General features: G+C 32.4%; 1 protein-coding gene across 1 annotated transcript; it reads right to left on the bottom strand.

Annotated features, from left to right (window-relative positions):
- Nucleotides 1-50: 50 nt before the first annotated feature.
- On the bottom strand, nt 51-19981 carry LOC114331405 (DNA ligase 3). Its single transcript, XM_028280991.2, has 2 exons — nt 17316-19981; nt 51-8974 (listed from the first exon to the last, which is right to left on the bottom strand). The coding sequence occupies exons 1-2, from the start codon at nt 19733-19735 to the stop codon at nt 8761-8763; spliced, it is 2634 nt and encodes an 877-aa protein (XP_028136792.1). The 5' UTR covers nt 19736-19981; the 3' UTR covers nt 51-8760.
- Between the last annotated feature and the right edge of the window lie 308 nt (nt 19982-20289).

Below are 20289 nucleotides of genomic sequence, written 5' to 3'. Positions count from 1 at the left end.
GACTATATATTTTGTCAAAAATATGAAGGAAAATAAATATATGTCATAAAATTCGATCTTGTAATAAATAGGTATATTTTTTGTAACAATTTGTAACAATATATTATTTACAACAGTATGCACGTATATACAGGGTGTCCCGAAAAGATTGGTCATAAATTATACCACAGATTCTGGGGTCAAAAATAGGTTGATTAAACCTGACTTACCTATATACAATAGTGCACACAAAAAAGTTACAGCCCTTTGAAGTTACAAAATGAAAATCGATTTTTTTTCATATATCGAAAACTCTTAGCATTCTTATAGCAGCCAAATCTTAAAAAAAAATTAAAGTGAAATTTGTGCACCCCATAAAAATTTTATGGGGGTATTGTTCCTTTAAACCCCCCCAAACTTATGTGTACGTTACAATTAAATTATTATTGTGGCACCATTAGTTAAACACAATGTTTTTAAAACTTCTTTGCCTCTTAGTACTTTTTCGATAAGCCAGTATTTATCGACATATTTTGAATATTTGTCGAATACACCACATATTTGTATATGGTTAAGTACGATTATAGATACCTGTTAATAATCTGAAAATTTATTTATAATTTACATTTTTAGGTATATTTTGAAAAAGAAGCCACATCTCGATAAAAGGTGACTTATGAAAAAAGACTAAGAGGCAAAAAAGTTTTAAAAACACTGTGTTTAACTAATGATACCACAATAATAGTTTAATTGGAACGTACACAAGCATTTGGGAGGGTTTAAAGGAACAAAACCCCCATAAAATTTTTATGTAAATATATTAAAAAAGTAGCCGCATCTCGATAAAAACTGGCTTATCGAAAAAATACAAAGAGGCAAAAAAGTTTTAAAAACGTTGTGTTTAACTAATGGTGCCACAATAATGAATTAATTTGAACGTACACAAAAGTTTGGGGGGGTTTAAGGGAACAAAACCCCCATAAATTTTTTATGGGGTGGACAATCTTCACTATAATTTTGTTTTAAGATGTTCCTGCCATATGAATGATACATGTCCATTTTCAATAAAAAATCTCTCATAGTTTTCGATATATTGAAAAAAATCGATTTTCATTTTGTAACTTCAAAGGGCTGTAACTTTTTTCATGGGCACATTTGTACTAAGGTAAGTTAGGTTCAATCGAACTATTTTTAACCCCAGAATATGTGGTATAATTTATGACCAGTCTTTTCGGGACACCCTGTATAATATAAAAGTACAATTAAGGTTAAAATTTTGGTAAACATGTTTTATTCTTTTAAAATATTAAATATATGTTAAAACCTCGAATCTATTTTATTGGATACCTCCAATCTGGAGTCTGGGCAGATTATCGGACTACAGGCCATTTTTGGGAAAGCTATTTACCTGCAATTTTATTGCTGGAATCCAATCTTATGATTGTACATATTAATAATATAGGTATGCAAAGTCCGCAGATAGTGTGCTGCTACTTTTTTTTATAAACAAAATGGCACCCGAAAATCGTGTCTTTTTCAATTTTTGCTTTATAACTTCAAAGATTTAAAACTTTATATCCAAAACACGCCAATAAAAATTCACCGTAATTAAATTCTGCATAGAGACGTATTTTTCCCAATATACTTCAACAATCCAACAAACCTTTTTAAACAAAATCTTTAATTTTCAACTAAAATTTTAGATAAGTAATTGATTATCAGTAATTAAATAACTTGGTAATATAAAAGCTATTTTATATAGATTATAATTCCAGAAGCCGATGGAAATTGAGTAAACAGTTTAGCAACAATTGAATTGTTAATTAAAATTTTACGGTCGCTATAATAACCACAATAATTACGATACATAAGAATAACTATAATTTTTGTATAAAAAGTTATTGTTCCTATCTAATGTACTTTACAGAATTGAAATTGGACTATTTAAGCGGCCTCAGGAATATTTTAAAATTGTAAACAATTTTTTGGCTTATAAACAAATAAAATATGAAAACGGTATTGAAAAAAAAGCGGCGGGACGCTTCTTTTAAAAGAAAAAACGTTTAATTGTGATGAATGGTTCCTGAGATACAAACGGTCAAAGTTGACCAGCATTTACGGCAAAGTTATAAACAATAGGATCATAATTTTCGAACCATCACCTTTTCTTTTCGGTCCTCTCTCTTCACACCAATTTTCATATCTTTAAAATAGTCATAACATATATTATTATAATAAAAACTATCGATATTACGAATTACGAGTGAAAATTGCCAAAAATAGCAAAATTCCAATCAAAAATTAAGTTGGAGAAAATGTAATCCCAAGGTTCAAAGTCGGTATACGTTAAAAAACTGCATTTTCTCGGCTTCCCATGGAGCAATTTTCTTCATTCTTTTTTTGTTCCCAAGTATCTCGAGTAGAGCCATCTAACTAACGAATTATTAAATGTCAAAGTTGCTTTTGTTTTGTTATAATAAATTTATTTATTTATTATAACCAAAAATTTTTAGTTTGTTTAAATAAAGATTGTTTAAATAATTATACAGCTTTCATATGAGAATATTTATGTTTTTAACGTTAAAAGGTACACTTGTGTAGTAAGTTTATCTAAAAAAAGTCTACAACTGGAAAAATATGTAGTTTTCTTTTCTTATAAATAAATTAATCTATTATAACAAAACAAAAGCAACTTTGACATATAATAATACGTTAGTTAGATGGCTCTACTCGAGTTACTTGGGAATAAAAAAAGAATGAAGAAAATTGCTCCATGGGAAGCCGAGAAAATGCATTTTGAAAATGCATTTACCGATTTTGAACTTTGAGATTACATTTTCTCCAACCTAATTTTTGATTGGAATTTTGCTATTTTTGGCAATTTTCACTCGTAATTCGTAATATCGATAGTTTTTATTATAATAATATATGTTATGAGTATTTTAAAGATATGAAAATTGGTGTGGAGAAAGAGGACAAAAATAAAGAGATGATGATTTGAAAATTATGATCCTATTGTTTATATCTTTGCCGTAAATGCCGGTCAACTTTGAACGGTTGTATCTCAGGAACCACTTCACAATTAAACGTTTTTTCTTTTAGAAGAAGCATCCGGCCGCTTTTTTACCAATCCCGTTTTCATGATTTAATTTAATTTAATATTTCCCGAGATAGTCTATTTGTTTATAAGCCAAAACATTGTTTATGATTTTAAAATATTCCTGAAGCCGCTTAAATAGTCCAATTTCAATTCTGTAAAGTACATTAGATATGTACAGTGTCTTTTTAAACAAAAATCATAGTTATTCTTATGTATCAAAATTATTGTGGTTATTATAGCGACCGTAAATGTTTAATTAACAATTTAATTGTTGCTAAAATTTTCATTCAATTTCTATAGGTTTCGGGACTTATAATCTATACGAAAAGAGCTTTTATATTACCAAGTTATTTAATTATTGATAAACAATTACTTATCTAAAATTTTAGTTGAAAATTCAAGTTTTTCAAACACATCTCTACGCAGAATTTAATTACGGTGAATTTTTATTTGGGTGTTTTTGGTGTAAAGTTAAAATCTTTGGAGTTATAGAGCAAAAATTGAAAAAGCACGATTTTCGGGCGCCATTTTGTTTATAAAAAAAGTAGCACACTCTCTGCGGACTTTGCATACCTATATTATTAATACATACAATCATAAGATTCGATTCCAGCAATAAAATTGCTGGTAAATAACTTTTCCTTGTAATTTGCTAATTAACCCAGAGTATCGATACAAATTACTTCCTCATAAAAAGTAAAATCAAACTACTGAGTTGTTACATACAGCAATTCAGGACAGCGTATACTAAATGCCAAAGAAGTTTTGAAATATAATATAAATATATGTAAATAGTTACTGATAATACTGACGTTTTCAGAAGAATACAAAAATATGATGGAAATTTTTCAAAGTACTTTCTAATATACAGTGATAGCCAAAAATTCCCTCCGTCCTTCGCAGCTTTTGAAAGGTTGTAAGCATGATACTGGCTAAGAAATTTGAGAGAGTGGTTTGGTTGCAGCTCATTAGAATTATTCAGAAGTGCGGCCAATATAATTAAAATAGCGATGATGATTTCCAACCTCCGATAGGGGAAGGAACCTGAAGAAGAAGAAGCATGATACTATAAATAACAAGATAATACCGTATATTGCGCATCTCGAAGAGTCGTGACGTAACTGGAGACCCAAGTTCGTAATGGTTCGTAATGACCGAATGATTTCCGATTAATTTGAATTGCTCGCGGTTGTATAATCCAGGCTGTATGGTCGCCCCCGTTAGGTAAATTATTCAGATTCGATTTTTTTTGCACAAACTTACTAAAAAAGAGTTCCTTACAACAAATCCACAGGATCCCTGGAGGTGCCGCGGTCGGAAAATTTTTTAATTATATAAAAAAATAATTTTTTCAATTCGTTCAATTTTCTTAGATTTTTTGGGTCATTATAAGCAAAAAAGGTTTCTTGTGACTTTTCTCTAAAATTTATTTTTGTCGAGTTATACGCGATTTAACATTTCAAAAACGCGAAAATCGCCATTTTCATGGCTTAATAACTCAGTTAAAAATTATAACTATGAAAGTTAGAAAGTGACCAAATTAAAGTTTAAAGTCAACCCTACAAGATCCTGAAGAAATTTTTGTCATTATTTTATTACTAAGCTGTTATTTTTAAGTATTAACAATGAGCGCTAACTGCATATAGGCGGCCGTCAATAGTGAGTGCGAAAGAGATGCACCATTCCGGCCGTCTAATGGTGCATCTCACTTGCACTCACATTGACGGCCGCCTCACTTCGCGCTCTTGGTTGACAATTAAAAATAACAGCTCAGTAATAAAATAATGACAAAATTTCTTCAGAATCCTGTGGCGGGGCTTTCAACTTTGATTCGTCACTTCTTGACTTTCATAATAATAATTTTTAACCGAGTTATTAAGCCAAAGAACAAAAAAAAAATTATACGAAGTAAAAAAATTGATTTTTTGAAGTGAAAAAAGTTATTCTTGAATTTGTTTTAAAAAAATTGTTTAAACAATTTTCCGACCGCGGCACCTGTGCAACAAAATCGAATCGGAATATTTTACCTAACTGGGGCGACGATACAGCCTGGACTATAAGCTAACAACAACAATTCAAATTCCGGTCTCCAGTTACGTTATGTGATGCGCGAACTCGGACGTATTTGCGCTATGGGAAGATACTATCTTGTTATTTATAGTATCATGGTTGTAAGTACTTATACTATACTTTATTCCACGTTAAGAATAGAACATTGCGAAGATAGCTCCATGCATTTCTTGTGAACGATAGAAGCGCGCCGATGTCACGCCGTACTGATTAAAATGAATCGTATATCGGCGGTCGAGTTTCCACCTGTGCGCGAGAGGTTTGGCAACACTGGTCTCCGTAAGCGTAACGTTCTATTCTTAACGTGAAGTAAAGTATAGTGAAATTTAAAGGGAGGAAATAAAAAGACGTAGGCTTCTCAAACAGTCATAACAGGTGACGTAATAGTGACAGATGACGTTACAGAGCCACTTTGACCGATACTTTTAAAAGTGATCGTTAGAATTGTATTGAAAATACCTATTCAATCATACTAATTTTGTTTGGGTTTAAGTCAGCGATACTCAATCTTTTTTTCTCCTGAGCCACATACTAGCTACTGCCACACCTTGCGGGCCGCATGGATGAAGTAGTATACAGGGTGTTTCATTGGGAAACGGAAATACTTAAATGGCGAATAGAGGTCACTGAGACGGTGCTAGATATTCTACATTTATTGCCCCATCGATTTTTATAACCGAGTTACAGGGTGGTTTTATCAAATTTGCCCATTTATTTCTGGACCCATACTTTATAACCACGTTGTATATTTTTTTGATATATGGTCCACATATGTCATATTTAGAAGCCAAACCACCCAACTACTAATCGGAGGAAAAATCCAGGTCCGGATTAAAAAAATTACACTTAAATTCATTTTGACTTTGATATAACATCCTGTATATTGAAATTTTCTAAACCCGTTTGCATATTTGAAAAGAGCACAAAAACTGAGTTTATAGGTTTGCTTTAATTTTTGTGCAGAAAATTTAATCTTTTTAATTTTGAAATGAAATATGTTGAAAATTTTAAGAACTTTGAGATTAAAAACCAGGTTTTTAAAGCACTTTTAATAATAAATTATTGAATTTAATGAATAAATTCTGATTTTAACAATAATTAATTGTACTTAGTTACTACATTTGAATGACCCACTTACTACTAATCACAACAAAAATCCAGGTCCAGGTTAACAAAAAAATATAAAGTGATTGTGATCTTGAAACAACACCCTGTATACTGAAATTTTCAAAACTCGTTTGCACATCTGAAAAGAGCACAAAAACTAAGTTTAATAGTTCACCTTCATTTTTTGCGTAGACAATTTAATGACTTCAATTAATTTTGAAATTATGTATGTCGAAACTTTTAAGAACTTATAACAAAAATTTCGATATAAATACGTAATTATTTCGAAATTAATGTCCTTAAATTGTCTGCACAAAAAATTGAAGCTGGCAATAAAACTTAGTTTTTTGTGGTACTCCCAAATGTGCAAACGGTTTTTTAAAATTTTCATATGCAGGGTGTTATTTCAAGGTCATAATTATTTTTTATTTTTTTTTGTTAATCCGAGCCTGGGTTTTTCTAATGATAAGTAAGTGGGTTGTTCCAATATAATAAATAAGTATGGATTATTTTTAAAATGAGTATGTATTCATTAACTTTAATAATTTATTATTCCAAGTGCTTTAAAAACCTGCTTTTTACTCTTAGGCAGGCCGCACATCAAAGAAACATGAAAGGTAAATCACGTTTCATGGAAATAAAACACTGCTAAATAAATAAACGTCCGGCCATTTATGAAACTCTCCGAAAATAAAAATGTTTTATGAGCATAAATCACACTCGTTTCATTGGTAGGCGGACTTCAAGATTTGTTTAGCCGTGTTTTATTTTCATGACACGTGTTTTACGTTTCATGTTTCATGTTTTACGTTTCATGTTTCGTTAGCGTGCGGCTTGCCTTAGAGTTTCAGTATATTTAATGCCAAAATTAAAGTCATTAAATTTTCTGAGCACAAAATTTAAGTGAACCTGTAAACTCAGTTTTTTGTGCTGTTTTCAAATGTGTAAACAAATCTTGAAAATTTTATTAAACAGGGTTTCAAGGTTACAATGACTTTATATTTTTTGTTAATCCGGAATTGGGTTTTTCTTGTGATTACTAAATGGGTCGTTCCAATGCAGTAAATAAGCGTTGAATATTTTTTAAATGAGTATTCGTTTTAACTTTAACTTTAATAATTATTTATTATCAAAAGTTAATAATACCTGCTCTTTAATCTCAGAGTTCTTAAAAATTTCAATATAATTTCCCAATTAAAGTCATCAAATTGTCTGCCTCACTCACAAACACGCCTTAAACACATCGGCACACCATCAAATAATTCGATAGTTTACGGGGCCCTTTAGTGAGCCTTCGGGCCGCATGAAAAACGCCAGAGGGCCGCATGCGGCCCGCGGGCCGCGGGTTGAGTATCACTGGTTTAAGTTGATTTTGATGAATAAATTAAATAGATAAAATTGTAGTTTAGCATTTGATTAATTAAGATTCCAACGTCCGCCTATGGTTATTTGTCAAAAAAAGTTGGCATTGAAATAAAAACAAATAGGAAATTGAAAAACGTACCTAAACTTTTTTGACAAATAAGCATAGGCGAACCTTTGAATATTTATTAATTACATCAATGCGAAACTACAATTTTATATTAATTTAATTTATTCATCAAAATCAACCTGACCCAAACAAAATTAGTATGATTGAATACGTATTTTCAATACCTTTCAAACGAAACATCACTTACCGTAAGGTTCCATGTAAAATTATCGGCAAGTGGCTCTGTAAAGTCATCTGTCACTATTACGTCACCTGCTATGACTATTTGAGAAGCTTATGGGGCTAGTACACGTTGGGCCAACGTGTACAGGACCACTTGGCATGAGTTTGCGATTGGCGGTTAGCGTTGGTCTACAAACCGAATCTTGTCGGTATTTGGTGCACAAATCAAAGGATTTTTGGGACTTGCGTGATCTGCCAAACAGCTGTTTGGTTATGAACACTGAACACGTTGTTGTCGTTGAGTTTAAAATATTTGTTTTCTCTTCTCACAATACTGATACTGTTTATAAGTATTAATTTTAAGGTTTTGTTTTAATATGAATACTTTTTTCGGTGTAAAAGCACCGTCGTTTGCGCCATTGTTTTTTAATCACTCTTGTTTGGTACACTTTTCTATAAGCATTGAACGCATTGTACAAATTAATTGCGGCAGCTGCTACAGTCTACACATCCATATCCTTAATCAGAGTTTGTTTTTTGTTTATTCACTAAGAAAGGTTAATGCAGACTGATAACTCCACCAACGTGTAATCACCATGTATTCACTGTTCTTATTTAGCCCAACTTATTGGCCCAACTCATTGGCCAACTAGTTGGCCCAACGTGTACTGGAGCCAGTACATCCGTTTATTGCCTGCCTCCAAATTTCACTATTATACGCATAACCTTTGAAAAGATACAAGGGGGAGGGGAATTTTGCCTAGAACTGTATGATGCCCTGGATTCAAATAAATACAACAGATCTACTGTATTAACAAAACTTGAATAGGTCCTATGATAAACCAGATTTTCATCCATCTGGGTTCCATCTCACTGTGTACATGCGATAGTCACACAAAGATCCCGCCGATATTGAATCTTCAATCCATTCAAAGGTTACATGTCTTGCAGTGTACGGGCATACCACCAAAGGTTCTCTGATGAGGTTGTAATAATGTAAAACGTGTGTTGCTACCTCTTCTTCTTCATCTAATAGAATGTCTCCTCCGTGATCAATGAAATGTCTACAAAATATAGGAATATTAGAATGAAATAAAAATCAATCAGTAATGAACAATTTATACAAATAATAATACGAACTAGAGTCCAGTATCATAGACATTATTCATTCAGCCAGTTGCAATATATTCTGCAGTCGAACAAATACCCAATCCTATCCCTAGTAGAGATGTTGAAAAAGTATCTATTCGTTACAAAGTACTCGTTACTTACGAATACCGAAAGTAACGATTACTATACAGAGGCAAATCGTTACTTTGATTACTCTGATTACTTCGTACCAATCGTATCAGAGCGAGTAACGACTATTGTATCTACATCACTTTGATTTCTTCGTACCAATCGTAACAGAGCGAGTAACGACTATTGTATCTACAACCAGTACACTTGATTACTTTCTACCAATCGTATCCCAGCAAGTAACGGACAGGACCGGTATTTTACGAGTGTTATCGATTATGGTTCAATTTGAGGTTATGTACGTCAAAACAACAAAAATTTTGGTCTCATTTTTGAAGTAACTTTTTGCAAGTTTTAAAAAGTTTAATAAATCAAAAACTGCTGTAGTAGTGCCCAAAAGTAACATATTCCACCTACAAGTATTATCAAAGTACCAGCTGTGATATTTTTCAAAGGGCAGTGACCTTCAAACAAGGCCAACGCCCAAATTACGTTTTAACCCAAAATTTTGATTTTTATAACAATATTACGATGGTTATGTGTAGTAAATGTAGTGCTGAGGAGACTGAAACGTATGCTCACGCTAAATGCGATGAATGTAATGCCTTACTGTGTGTTAATTGCTCCAACTTATCGGCATCTGAACACAAAGGAGTCTGTTTGAAAAAAAGGTCACCATGTATCAGATACAGTTGTTGTGAGTGTCTAAAATCCATAAAAGGTGAAAATAAAGGGAAAACTAAGACATCATTAGTAGATCTAGAATCATCCCTTCTCAAAGCTATGCAAAAGGGATTTGATGATATAAGAGCCGAATTTAGCAGAAATGACAAAAATGATAAAATATTAAAACACATAGATGCATTGAATAAAACAGTTGGCACAATGAAATCAGAAAATGTGAAAATAAAAGCAGTGGTGGACAACATGGCATCTAAAGTTGTAATGATTGATGAGTTTATGCAAAAGGAAAAATCTTCCATCAAAAGTGATGAACAAATTTTGTTGCCCAATAATCTACATGGAAATTCGTCATCCATAAAAAACAACATGCAGAATACTGATAACTGTGATGGAAAAAATAATGGCTATGAGATCACTTTGAGCCAAGTGCAACGAGCTGTTAACTCAGCCCTTGTGGTAGATGTGGATGAGACTTCCAATAGAAGTAATTCAAGAATGGTACAGTCAGAACTTATTGGTGTGCAGCAAAATATAGAAAATATGGAGGAAAACGCAAACATTCAGCTCAGCGGGGTCCCTAATAAGAAGTGGTATTATTTAGGGCAGGTTTCAAGTAATGTTACAAACCAAGCAGTCATAAAATATATTAAAGAAAAAGCCAAGATAGCTGACAATGAAACCGTTATTGTGAGTCAACTCTCAACAAAAGGAAACACCAAGTCTTTCAAAGTTGGTATTGAAAGCAAATATAGTACGGAATTAGAGACTGAAGACTTCTGGCCTCCGTTTATAAATTGTAAGAATTTTGTTTTCCGTAGACCAAATTTGCAAAACTCAGGCAATCATTATAACAACAATGGTAGTTTTGGAAATCGTAGAAATTTTTTCATGAGGAATCGAGGGAGAAACTGGAGACAATAGATCAATGTCATATTATCTACCTCAATGCTCAAAGCTTGATTGCCCACAAAGATGAAATAACTGCTCAAATACTTAGTAAACAACCATATATCCTAGCTCTATCAGAAACAAGAACTACTGTGGATATGGATGATGATGAGATCAATGTACCTGGCTATTCCTGTGTTCGATGTGATGCCCCTAACCGCTATACAGGAGGAGTGATAATGTTTATAAGAAATGATACAATTTATGAAAATGGATGTATTTATTCTGAAGATAGTAATTGTTGGTGTGCTTTTATACATGTGAAAATTAATAGCGTAAGTTTGTCGATCGGTTGTCTATGTAGGTCACCTAATGGTAGTTTGGCAGCTTTCTTAAGTAAGTTGGAGGATATTATTGAAGAAAATATGACCATAAATAAAAAATGTATATTGGTAGGAGATTTTAACATAAATTATTTTAATAAAGATGAATTTTACTGTAAAAAACTAATAACTCTTATACAATCACTGGGGGTAGAGCAGGTGATCAAGGAAAGTACAAGAATTTGTGAAAAGTCGAGTACTCTTATTGATCTTGTCCTTACAAATACTAATAAGTTAGAATATAAAGTATTTTATACACCAAAGATCACTGATCACTTAATTATAGGTATTAGGCTAGAGAATATTGATAGTGTAAATAGTAATAAGAAAAAAATTTTAACTAGGTGTTTAAGTGATCAGGCATTTTATGAATTAAATATTGAGATTATAAACTGTGATTGGAATTATGACTCTACTGATATTAATGTGATATATAGTGATTTATATGATAAATGTAAAGCTGTGATAGAAAATAAGTATCCTATAAGACAAATAACCTGTAAGAATGAAAATGTTCCTTGGTATGATAATGATGTTAGGGCAAAGGCATTTGAGCGTGATAGGGTATATAAAAATTATGTAAACTATAGTAATGGTGGTAATAGTATAAATTTATGGAACGAATATAAGATGAAGAGAAATGTAGTTGTAAATTTGCTAAAGCAAAAAAAAGTTAAATATTATGAAAGTATGATTGATAACAATAAAAATGATTCAAAGGAAATGTGGAAATGCTTAAAGAAATTAATAAAAAATAAAGACCAATATATAAATTATAAACAAATTAACTTTGGAATGGATGAAAGTAGAGTGAATGCAAAGAATGAAAGGGAGGCTGCATGTTTGTTTAATACTTATTTTACAAAGAGTATTGAGGAGATAGTATCTAGCTTTACCAACTCTCATGAATGGTCTGATAATAGTTTACCTGAAGTTAAATGCTACATGAGTGAATTTCAGCCCTTAACAATATGTGAACTAAAACAAATAATATTTTCTTTAAAAACCTGCAAAAATTTAGATAATGTACTCAATTCACAATTTTTAAAGAAAACTTTTGAGACAACTGGCTATGCTGTTCTTAATTTTGTTAATTCTTCATTAAAGAATGGAAGCTTTCCTAAAAACTTAAAAATTAGCTCTATTACACCGGTCCCAAAAACCCAAGTGAAATCAGAAGTATCTGCATATCGACCAATCAATACACTGCCTTGTATAGAGAAGGTACTTGAAAAAGCCGTTTACAACCAAATAATTGAATACTTTAATAAAAATAATCTTTTTCTCGGCAATCAGTCTGGGTTTCGAAAGGGTCACTCATGTGAAACAGCAATACAACTTACCATCTCGAAGTGGAAACTACTTATTGATAACAATAAATTTGTAGTAGCTGTATTCTTAGACTTTAGAAGAGCTTTTGAAACTATAGACATAGATTTGTTAATTAAAAAATTGAGGTACTACGGTTTTAAACAAAGTGTTATAAAATGGTTTAACCAATATCTCACAAAAAGAACTCATTATGTGCAGTTAGGCCAAAGTAAATCAACAAAACTACCTAATAGTTTTGGTGTACCACAAGGCAGTGTACTTGGAGCATTATTATTTATTATTTTCATCAATGATGTAAATTATGTTGAGGGTCTGGAATTTATTAGTCTTTTTGCAGATGACACATTAATTGTATGCAGTGGTGATGATATTGTGGAGGTTGTTAGAAGGACGCAGTGTTTGTTAAAAAGAATTGAGGTATTTTTGGATGCTAACAAGTTAAAACTTAATGCGAGTAAAACAAAGTCAATGATAGTCTCTAGCCGATATAAATTAAATAATATAAGTATGGAAAATTTGAAACTAAAAGTTAATAATGAATGCATCAAATGGGTCAATGAAATTAAATATCTTGGATTTATACTGGATAGCACACTCTCTCTGAAACCTCATTTTCAATATATTTGCAAGAAAATATCTAAAAAATTATTTTTCTTTAATAGAATTAGCAAAGATCTATCATTATTTTCAAGGATCACTGTATTTAGAAGTATAATTCAGCCCCATTTTGACTACTGTTCAAGTGCTTTATATTTAGGTGATAAAGGATCAATTCAATCATTGCAAATTTTGTATAACAGAGGTATGAGAACAATTCTTCGATGCAATCGCTACACGCCAATTGAGATGATGTACTCTACTTTAGGTTGGTTTTCAGTTCAACAAAGGCTTTACTACCTTACTATGGTTTTCATTTTTAAATTAAAAAAAGGAATGCTGCCTGCATATTTTAATGAATATGTTACATTGAGGGGTCAAGTTCATTCATATACCATGAGAAATATTGAAGATTTTGATATTCAAAAAACTAATAAACATAGCACAATGACATCCCTGTTTTACAAATGTATGAATGAATTTAACCATCTTCCCCCCAGTGTTAAGAATGCACTGACAGTTCAAATTTTTAAAAAATTACTAAAGACATATATTTTACCTAGATAAAAAAATAATTTTTAATAAATCTGTATGTGTTGTATAATATTGCATGTATTGTATATTGTATTTAATTAAGCAAATTCATATTTAAATATTGTTAGTAGGATTTCTATTTCAATAAAGAATTTCAATTTCAATGGTTATCTGTATGAAGCGTTTTAAGGGTGTGAGCCTCAGAGCCTCACACTGTGAGGGTGAGGATAAGATGGAAGATGAAACAGAGGGAGGTATAATGGAGGTAAAATATATAACTTACGTCATTAACAAAGATCGAATGCGAGAACCCTATATTTTTATTTAGGTCTAGATATATCTATACCTATACAAAATACCTACCTACAGAAATACGATTTTCGATATGATTACCGGTACTCAAATACAAAAGTAACAAAAGTAATCATAGTAATCAAATCATCTTTATCCCTTAAATAGATTGGTGAAGGTCGTTGTTATATCGGAATACCTATACAAAATACCGACCTCCTGAGAAATACGGTCTCGATATGATTACTGGTACTCAAATACAAAAGTAATCATGTAATCAAAGTAACGAATACTGTAAATGATTACTTTATACAAAAGTAACGATTTGTAATGAATACTCGAAAGTAACTATAATCAACATCACTAATCCCTAACAGTACAAAATGAATGGATAATTAATAGAAGAAAATATGATAAGCAAACTATGGGGTCACTTGCTTATCGTCTAGGAGATCATCAAGATATTTTCAGTAGACTGACAATACTGGACCAAGGCTAAGGTGTTATCTAAACTCTATACTATCATTTGTACACACTCACATACAAATCTTATAGAACCGTGCATGTGTCTGAAAAGAAATCTATAATGATATTGTATATTTGTTGTGAACCTGTAGCCAGCAGAGAGTGGACATTGAATGGTACATATATATTAAACTTGAATAAATTTTTATAGAGGGAGTTTGAATGCTGTTGAAACTTAGTACACTCAATAAAGATATAATTAAGATCACCCAGCTTTCTCCAATGTTTGCAATTATTGTCTTTAATCACATTTATTTTAAATAAACGACTTATACTGTGAGTGATTCAGATATAATAAGCAATTCTTGATACAGACAATGAAGCCGACTGTACTTAGTAACAAGGCACATACTATAACTTAACACACACTATATCATAAAAATATACAACTGACTTCAGTATGCCTGTCTATATTTACAGAGCAGTAATCACATATGGTGCTGAAGTAATGTGCCTGATACAGAGAGATTAAGAAGATTGATCTTATAGATAAAAATCATTTTGAAAATAGCAGGCCTACTAAACTTAGGTAGTAATGAATTTAGAAAACTGATGAATTACGAAGTAAGAAAACTCTGGAGATGAGAAGACATTGTCAGATTTATCAAGGCACAGATACTCAGACTCAGATGGGACATCTAGAAAAGAGCAATCCAAAAGCAGTTATCACAGAAAATCATCAAATGGAGATCAGCATCAGGCAGACTATGAGGAAGACTGAAAATGAGATGGGAGACCTAGATAATTGTGGCCCTTAACCTTTCGTTACTAGCGCCAACTTTTTGTGATCGGATACTCGCGCACGGTGCAGGAGACCGGGTCCAAAAATATGGGTCAGCAGTGTTTTAAAATTATTTTTTTTGCAAAATTGTGTACGATTAAATTATTTAATGAATATATGATCATATAATTTTGTAGATATGCGTTTGTGTTCACATTATATTACTTTAATCAAAAATTTAATAATTTTGATTGTTATCCATTTATATGTATATACAAAAACTTTGGAAGTGAAAAAAAAATTGAATATGGTTAAATTTGTTTACTAAGAACTTTAGATCTTAATTCAATACACAAAAAAATTAAAAATAAAGAGTAATTGTAGTAACAAAAAAAGTTATAAAAATTAATTAACGTTTTTAAAACATGAAATACACAATGGTGTCACATTCATTGGAACAATGGTGTTCCAAACACAGATATTTTGAGCATATTTGGCAGTAAAACTTTGTTTTTCTATTTTTCTTCCAATCACAAACAGCACAGTTTCTGGTGTTACGACTGGTACTTGTTCTGTTGGTAAACCACATATCTCCCTAAACCTCATTCTGATGGTTCTGGGTAAGTTATATATTTATATTTATATATATAAATATAAATAAACTAATCTATAAACATTGAAAATAAGGAAAAGATCTTAAATTGCCTTACTAATTAAAAATATCGATGTGTGATCCAAACACAAAAATTGGTGCACAAATACTCGCACACGGTGTACGGGACCGTGTTGCGTAATAACAAAAGGACAGTACTATTTTTTACACTGCGAACTGACTTTACCCACAGTTGATTGACCACTGAAGAGGTATACGAAGTAGCCATTCAAAATCCCCACTACAAGCAGAGTTACAGGAATTTATTTACAGGCCTGGTCTCCCACACCGTGTGCGAGTAACGGAGGGTTAAGAAGATGGCAGTTAGAGAATGGAAAACCATAAGCAAAAATAGGACAGAATGGAGAGATATTGTAGAAGATGCCAAGTCACACATCCAACTGTAACACCAAAAAATATTAATGCGGACTGATTCCCTGTGACAAATGAATCAGAAGATTCCAAAGAGGGCAGCAAGCACTCCAATAGGAGTATAGATACCATGACGATCATGATCTGTCTATACCTACAAGTTGCAAAATAGTACAACTACCACATACAAAAATATAAATATGAACTATTAATAAACAAAGGCAAATGTATGATCCATTTACCTTGACACATTATACATACATTAATCCCTTCAGTACGATGATGCACCCGTGGGCATCATGCTTGACTGTCTGCTCAGTACGGTGATGCACACGGGTGCATCATGAGTTTTCGTTCGCCACATACGGCGGTCTCACCATCTGCATCATATTTCAGGTATTTTTGTTCCATCCGAATTACCTTATTCAAATCTAAAAGTGGAGAAACCATGCCCAAAAGTGGGTAATGTCCAGAAGGAGATTAGAATTAGTTAATTTGATTGGTGATAAGGTTGTTTGGATGTTTGACTGATGGGATTGTGTGGGAGGTGAAGTTACTGTGCTGCTGTTTACAACTTTTGTTACGATCCCTTGCAAGATGATTCGGATGGAATTTCCCAGATTAGGAGAGTGGGACGATATCAAGCACAAAATAATCTGGGGAATTCCATCCGAATTATCTTGTTTATCTTTTTTAATAATTTTTGTTTAAAATTTTATTTTATGGATAAAATTTAATTCAACTCACATACTATGTAGAATAATAAATTTAATAAAAATAGTTTTACTTCTAAAATTATTACATTAATTTTAATTAGTTGTAGTGTGATACTGTATTTTAACCAACAGCGCTAAGCCGCTTGGTAAGCGCTCGAATCCGTATATAGGAGCCGACTTGCTGAATGACGGTCCGGCACAAAGGGGTTAATAACAAACTCAGATATAATAGATTACATAGAACAGAAGAGATTAACCTGGTACAGACATGTCAGAAGGGCAGACCAAAATTGTTGGATAAATAGAATAACAGAGTGGAGCCCGATAGTAAGAAGGAAGCTCCTGAAGATCTTTCAGAGATCAAGTGGACAAAGCAATGGAAAGAAAAAATTTGCAGGAAGAGGACTATCAAAACACAAAGAACTAGAGAGAACGGTTGAGTGGTAAGTGGTAATAATAAACAATACTTACTTAACAATGTCAGCATGATCATCTTTCTTCATTTCGTCTTCTAAAAGTGCTTTTACTCCCTTGAAAATGGCAGTTTTACTTTTATTAGCTTTCTTTGCAGAACTGCTTTCTTGCTTTGGAATTTTTTCTTGTTTGCTACTTTTCTCTTTCTTTTCAATAGTCTTTTGCTTTTTACTAGGACTTGTTTCAGGACTGTCTGTATTTTTTCTCTTTTGTGGTGATTTGGCAGGTTTGTCATTTTGAGAACTATCCAAATCCTTGGTCAATAAGCTGACATCTATGTTTTCCGCAGAAGCATTATACAACTTGACAAGTTCATGTAAATCGGTCGCAGTCTGAACATCCTTGTCATCTCGTATTTTCGTTACCCTAGGAAAACGGATTGAAATGCCATTCGCTGTATGAACAACATTTTTCGAAAATTCAGCTCCAGTGATTTCCCAAACAGGTTGCTTCTTGGGATCTCTAGCTACGAAATCTGGAATCATCGTTTTTGTACATTTTAACCATTTAGGAAGTTTCGACTGGTCCTGACTTATCTTAATCATATCTAACTCATTTTGTAATTTTTCTAAGGTTTTATCGTCGTGACCTGTATGAACTTTTGTTACAGTACAATAGCTATCAGTATCGGGATTATAACAGCCCATTAGAAATACAGACATCATACCTCCTTTCTTTCCTGTACCATACCAAGCTCCTAATACTATTAAATCCGCACTATCAGCCATTGCACCTCCAAATAAATAGTCTTTTTTGACTTTTAGCCAGTGTCTTTTTCCTGGTTCGTATATGCTCTGTAAATCTTTCAAAACCAACCCCTCTAGTCCTTGTTTTAACACTCTAGCAATCATCTTTGCTAGCTCACTCTTGTTGCGGATCTCCTGCATTTCAGAAAACATAATACGATTTGGTATTTCAGTCATATTGTCCTGTAAAAATTTTTTCCTCTCACTAAGTGGCTTTTTGATTAAACTTCTTCCGTTAAAATAAATGCAATCAAAGACAAACAGGCACACTGTAGCATCTTTGAATTCAGTCTGTTTGTGTACTCCCAACGTTCCAAATGGTAGAGGATTACCAGTCACAGTGTCCATCATCAGTATCTCACTGTCTAAAATTAAATCATTGGCGTTTGGAAATGCTTTAGGAATATATTCTTTGAAATGGGCGATTTTGTGAGCTAAAACAGGTTTCAGTGATCTAGAAAAGTACTTGAACGTTGATCCTTGTTTGTGGACCTGAACTCTTTCCCCATCATACTTAATCTCCGAGTACATTCCATTGGGGCACTTGTTTATAGCTTGTTCTACAGATTTACAAGCTTCTGCAAGCATTGGTAAAACAGGCGTCATCAGCACGACATCGGCTTTGTGTTTTTTACCACTAGACATGAATTCATTTATAACAAGAGTCAAATCTCTCGAAGTTTGGTAGGACTGGTAAGCGTCGGCATGAACAGCATCTAAAACGGTTTTAGCACCAGCGCCCATTCTTAAGTCGCCTTTGATTAATCTTATGATCGTTTTAAGATCATTTGATGTGCATTTCGGAATTAAAGATTTAAAATGTTCTATTTGATCATCTTCTTTGGTAAGAGTAGATAACTTATTTAAAAACACATCAACTTCTTTAACTGTTAGCTTACTTTTTTTGTTTGGTTTGACTTTAGTACTTTCTTCGAAAAATTTATGAATAGTTTCACCAATATCGCCTAATTCCAGATGTTCTAACATCTCACTTTGGTCTGTTACGAAAATCCTACTAAATAGCTTAATGAGCTGTTTGCTTTTTAAATTATATACTCGTTGCACCACTCCGGGTAATAATAATCTGCTCCAAAGTATAATTTGATCTTTAAATGAAGAATCAGGAAATTTCTCAGAAAATACTTTTTTTATGCAGCTTGTTTTATCTAGATGACTATCATGGTTTGCGATATCAGCTATCAACTTCCTAAAATCCTTAAATAACTCGTTTTTATCACTTACTACCTCATTCTTAACATGTTTATCTTTTTCTTTATTTGAATCCGCAGTAGATGGTTTCATAGGAGAAGCTGGAGGTTTTTTCTTTTTGCTAGGAGTTGTTGGTGCTTTACCATGAAACGTATCACATTCTTCAATCTGCTTGAGGATATTATTTTGCAAATCTTGATCTAAGGCATCCCATCCGTCGATTTCTTCTGGGCCTTCGATACGTTTGGTTGTTTTTCGCTGCTTTAAAAATTGTTCGAACAGACAGTTGATATGATGCCAAGCTTTCATTTTTCCATCTCCAAAAGGGTTGGCTACTAACTTTGCGATTCTCCATTCGCCTTGTAGACAATGTTTTTTGCATTTTTTACAGACAGCACGGCCTTGTTTAGCCCTTTCTATCGCAAAGGGTTTTTCTTCTACTTGATCGTCTTCGTAAGACATACCGTATGTTTAAACAGAAAATAAATAAATGAAATTATTCAGCACTCTATAACGAAAACTTATTTACGACTAAACTACAGATATTTATCACAGTTTATCAGCTGAAGACGATTTTAAGGTTTTAGACTTGATAAAACCGATTGTTATATCAAAATTTACTCTGATTATTTAACTTTTTAATTAAAACACTTCTTCTTCTTCTTCCTTTATTGGGTTATATCCACAACGAAAGTTAATTAAAACACAGTAATCATTTTTATAAATTTTAACCTTAAACTGTCAACGGATCAAACTGTCATAACAAACATTTCTTCTCCTTTTGCGATTTGTCCTTGACAAGTCACTACATAACACTCATCATAGCCAGAGCCCCCGTAACACACGACCAGTTAATCGAACTTTGGCAATAGTGCTAGAGGTCCTATAAAAATGTCTGTATGCTTACTTACATAAATAATGGTTCTATATTAATATAAGGTCCTATATTCTGTTGGTTTTTATTATCTTCCAAGAAAAAGACGAGACCTCTTAGAGAAAGTGTTGTTCCAAAAATA

The sequence above is a fragment of the Diabrotica virgifera genome, chromosome 9 (genome assembly GCF_917563875.1).
Source record: "Diabrotica virgifera virgifera chromosome 9, PGI_DIABVI_V3a".
Classification (NCBI taxonomy): domain Eukaryota; kingdom Metazoa; phylum Arthropoda; class Insecta; order Coleoptera; family Chrysomelidae; genus Diabrotica; species Diabrotica virgifera.
The sequence above is the reverse complement of the archived record's forward strand: the minus strand, read 5'-3'. Positions and strand labels throughout refer to the sequence as shown.

Excerpts from the sequence above, each read along its gene's own strand:
- LOC114331405 (XM_028280991.2), bottom strand. The coding sequence starts at position 19,735 with ATGTCTTACGAAGACGATCAAGTAGAAGAAAAACCCTTTGCGATAGAA. Across the intron at positions 8,975-17,315 it reads GATCATGCTGACATTGTTAA|ACATTTCATTGATCACGGAG; the intron begins GTAAGTATTGTT and ends TATATTTTGTAG.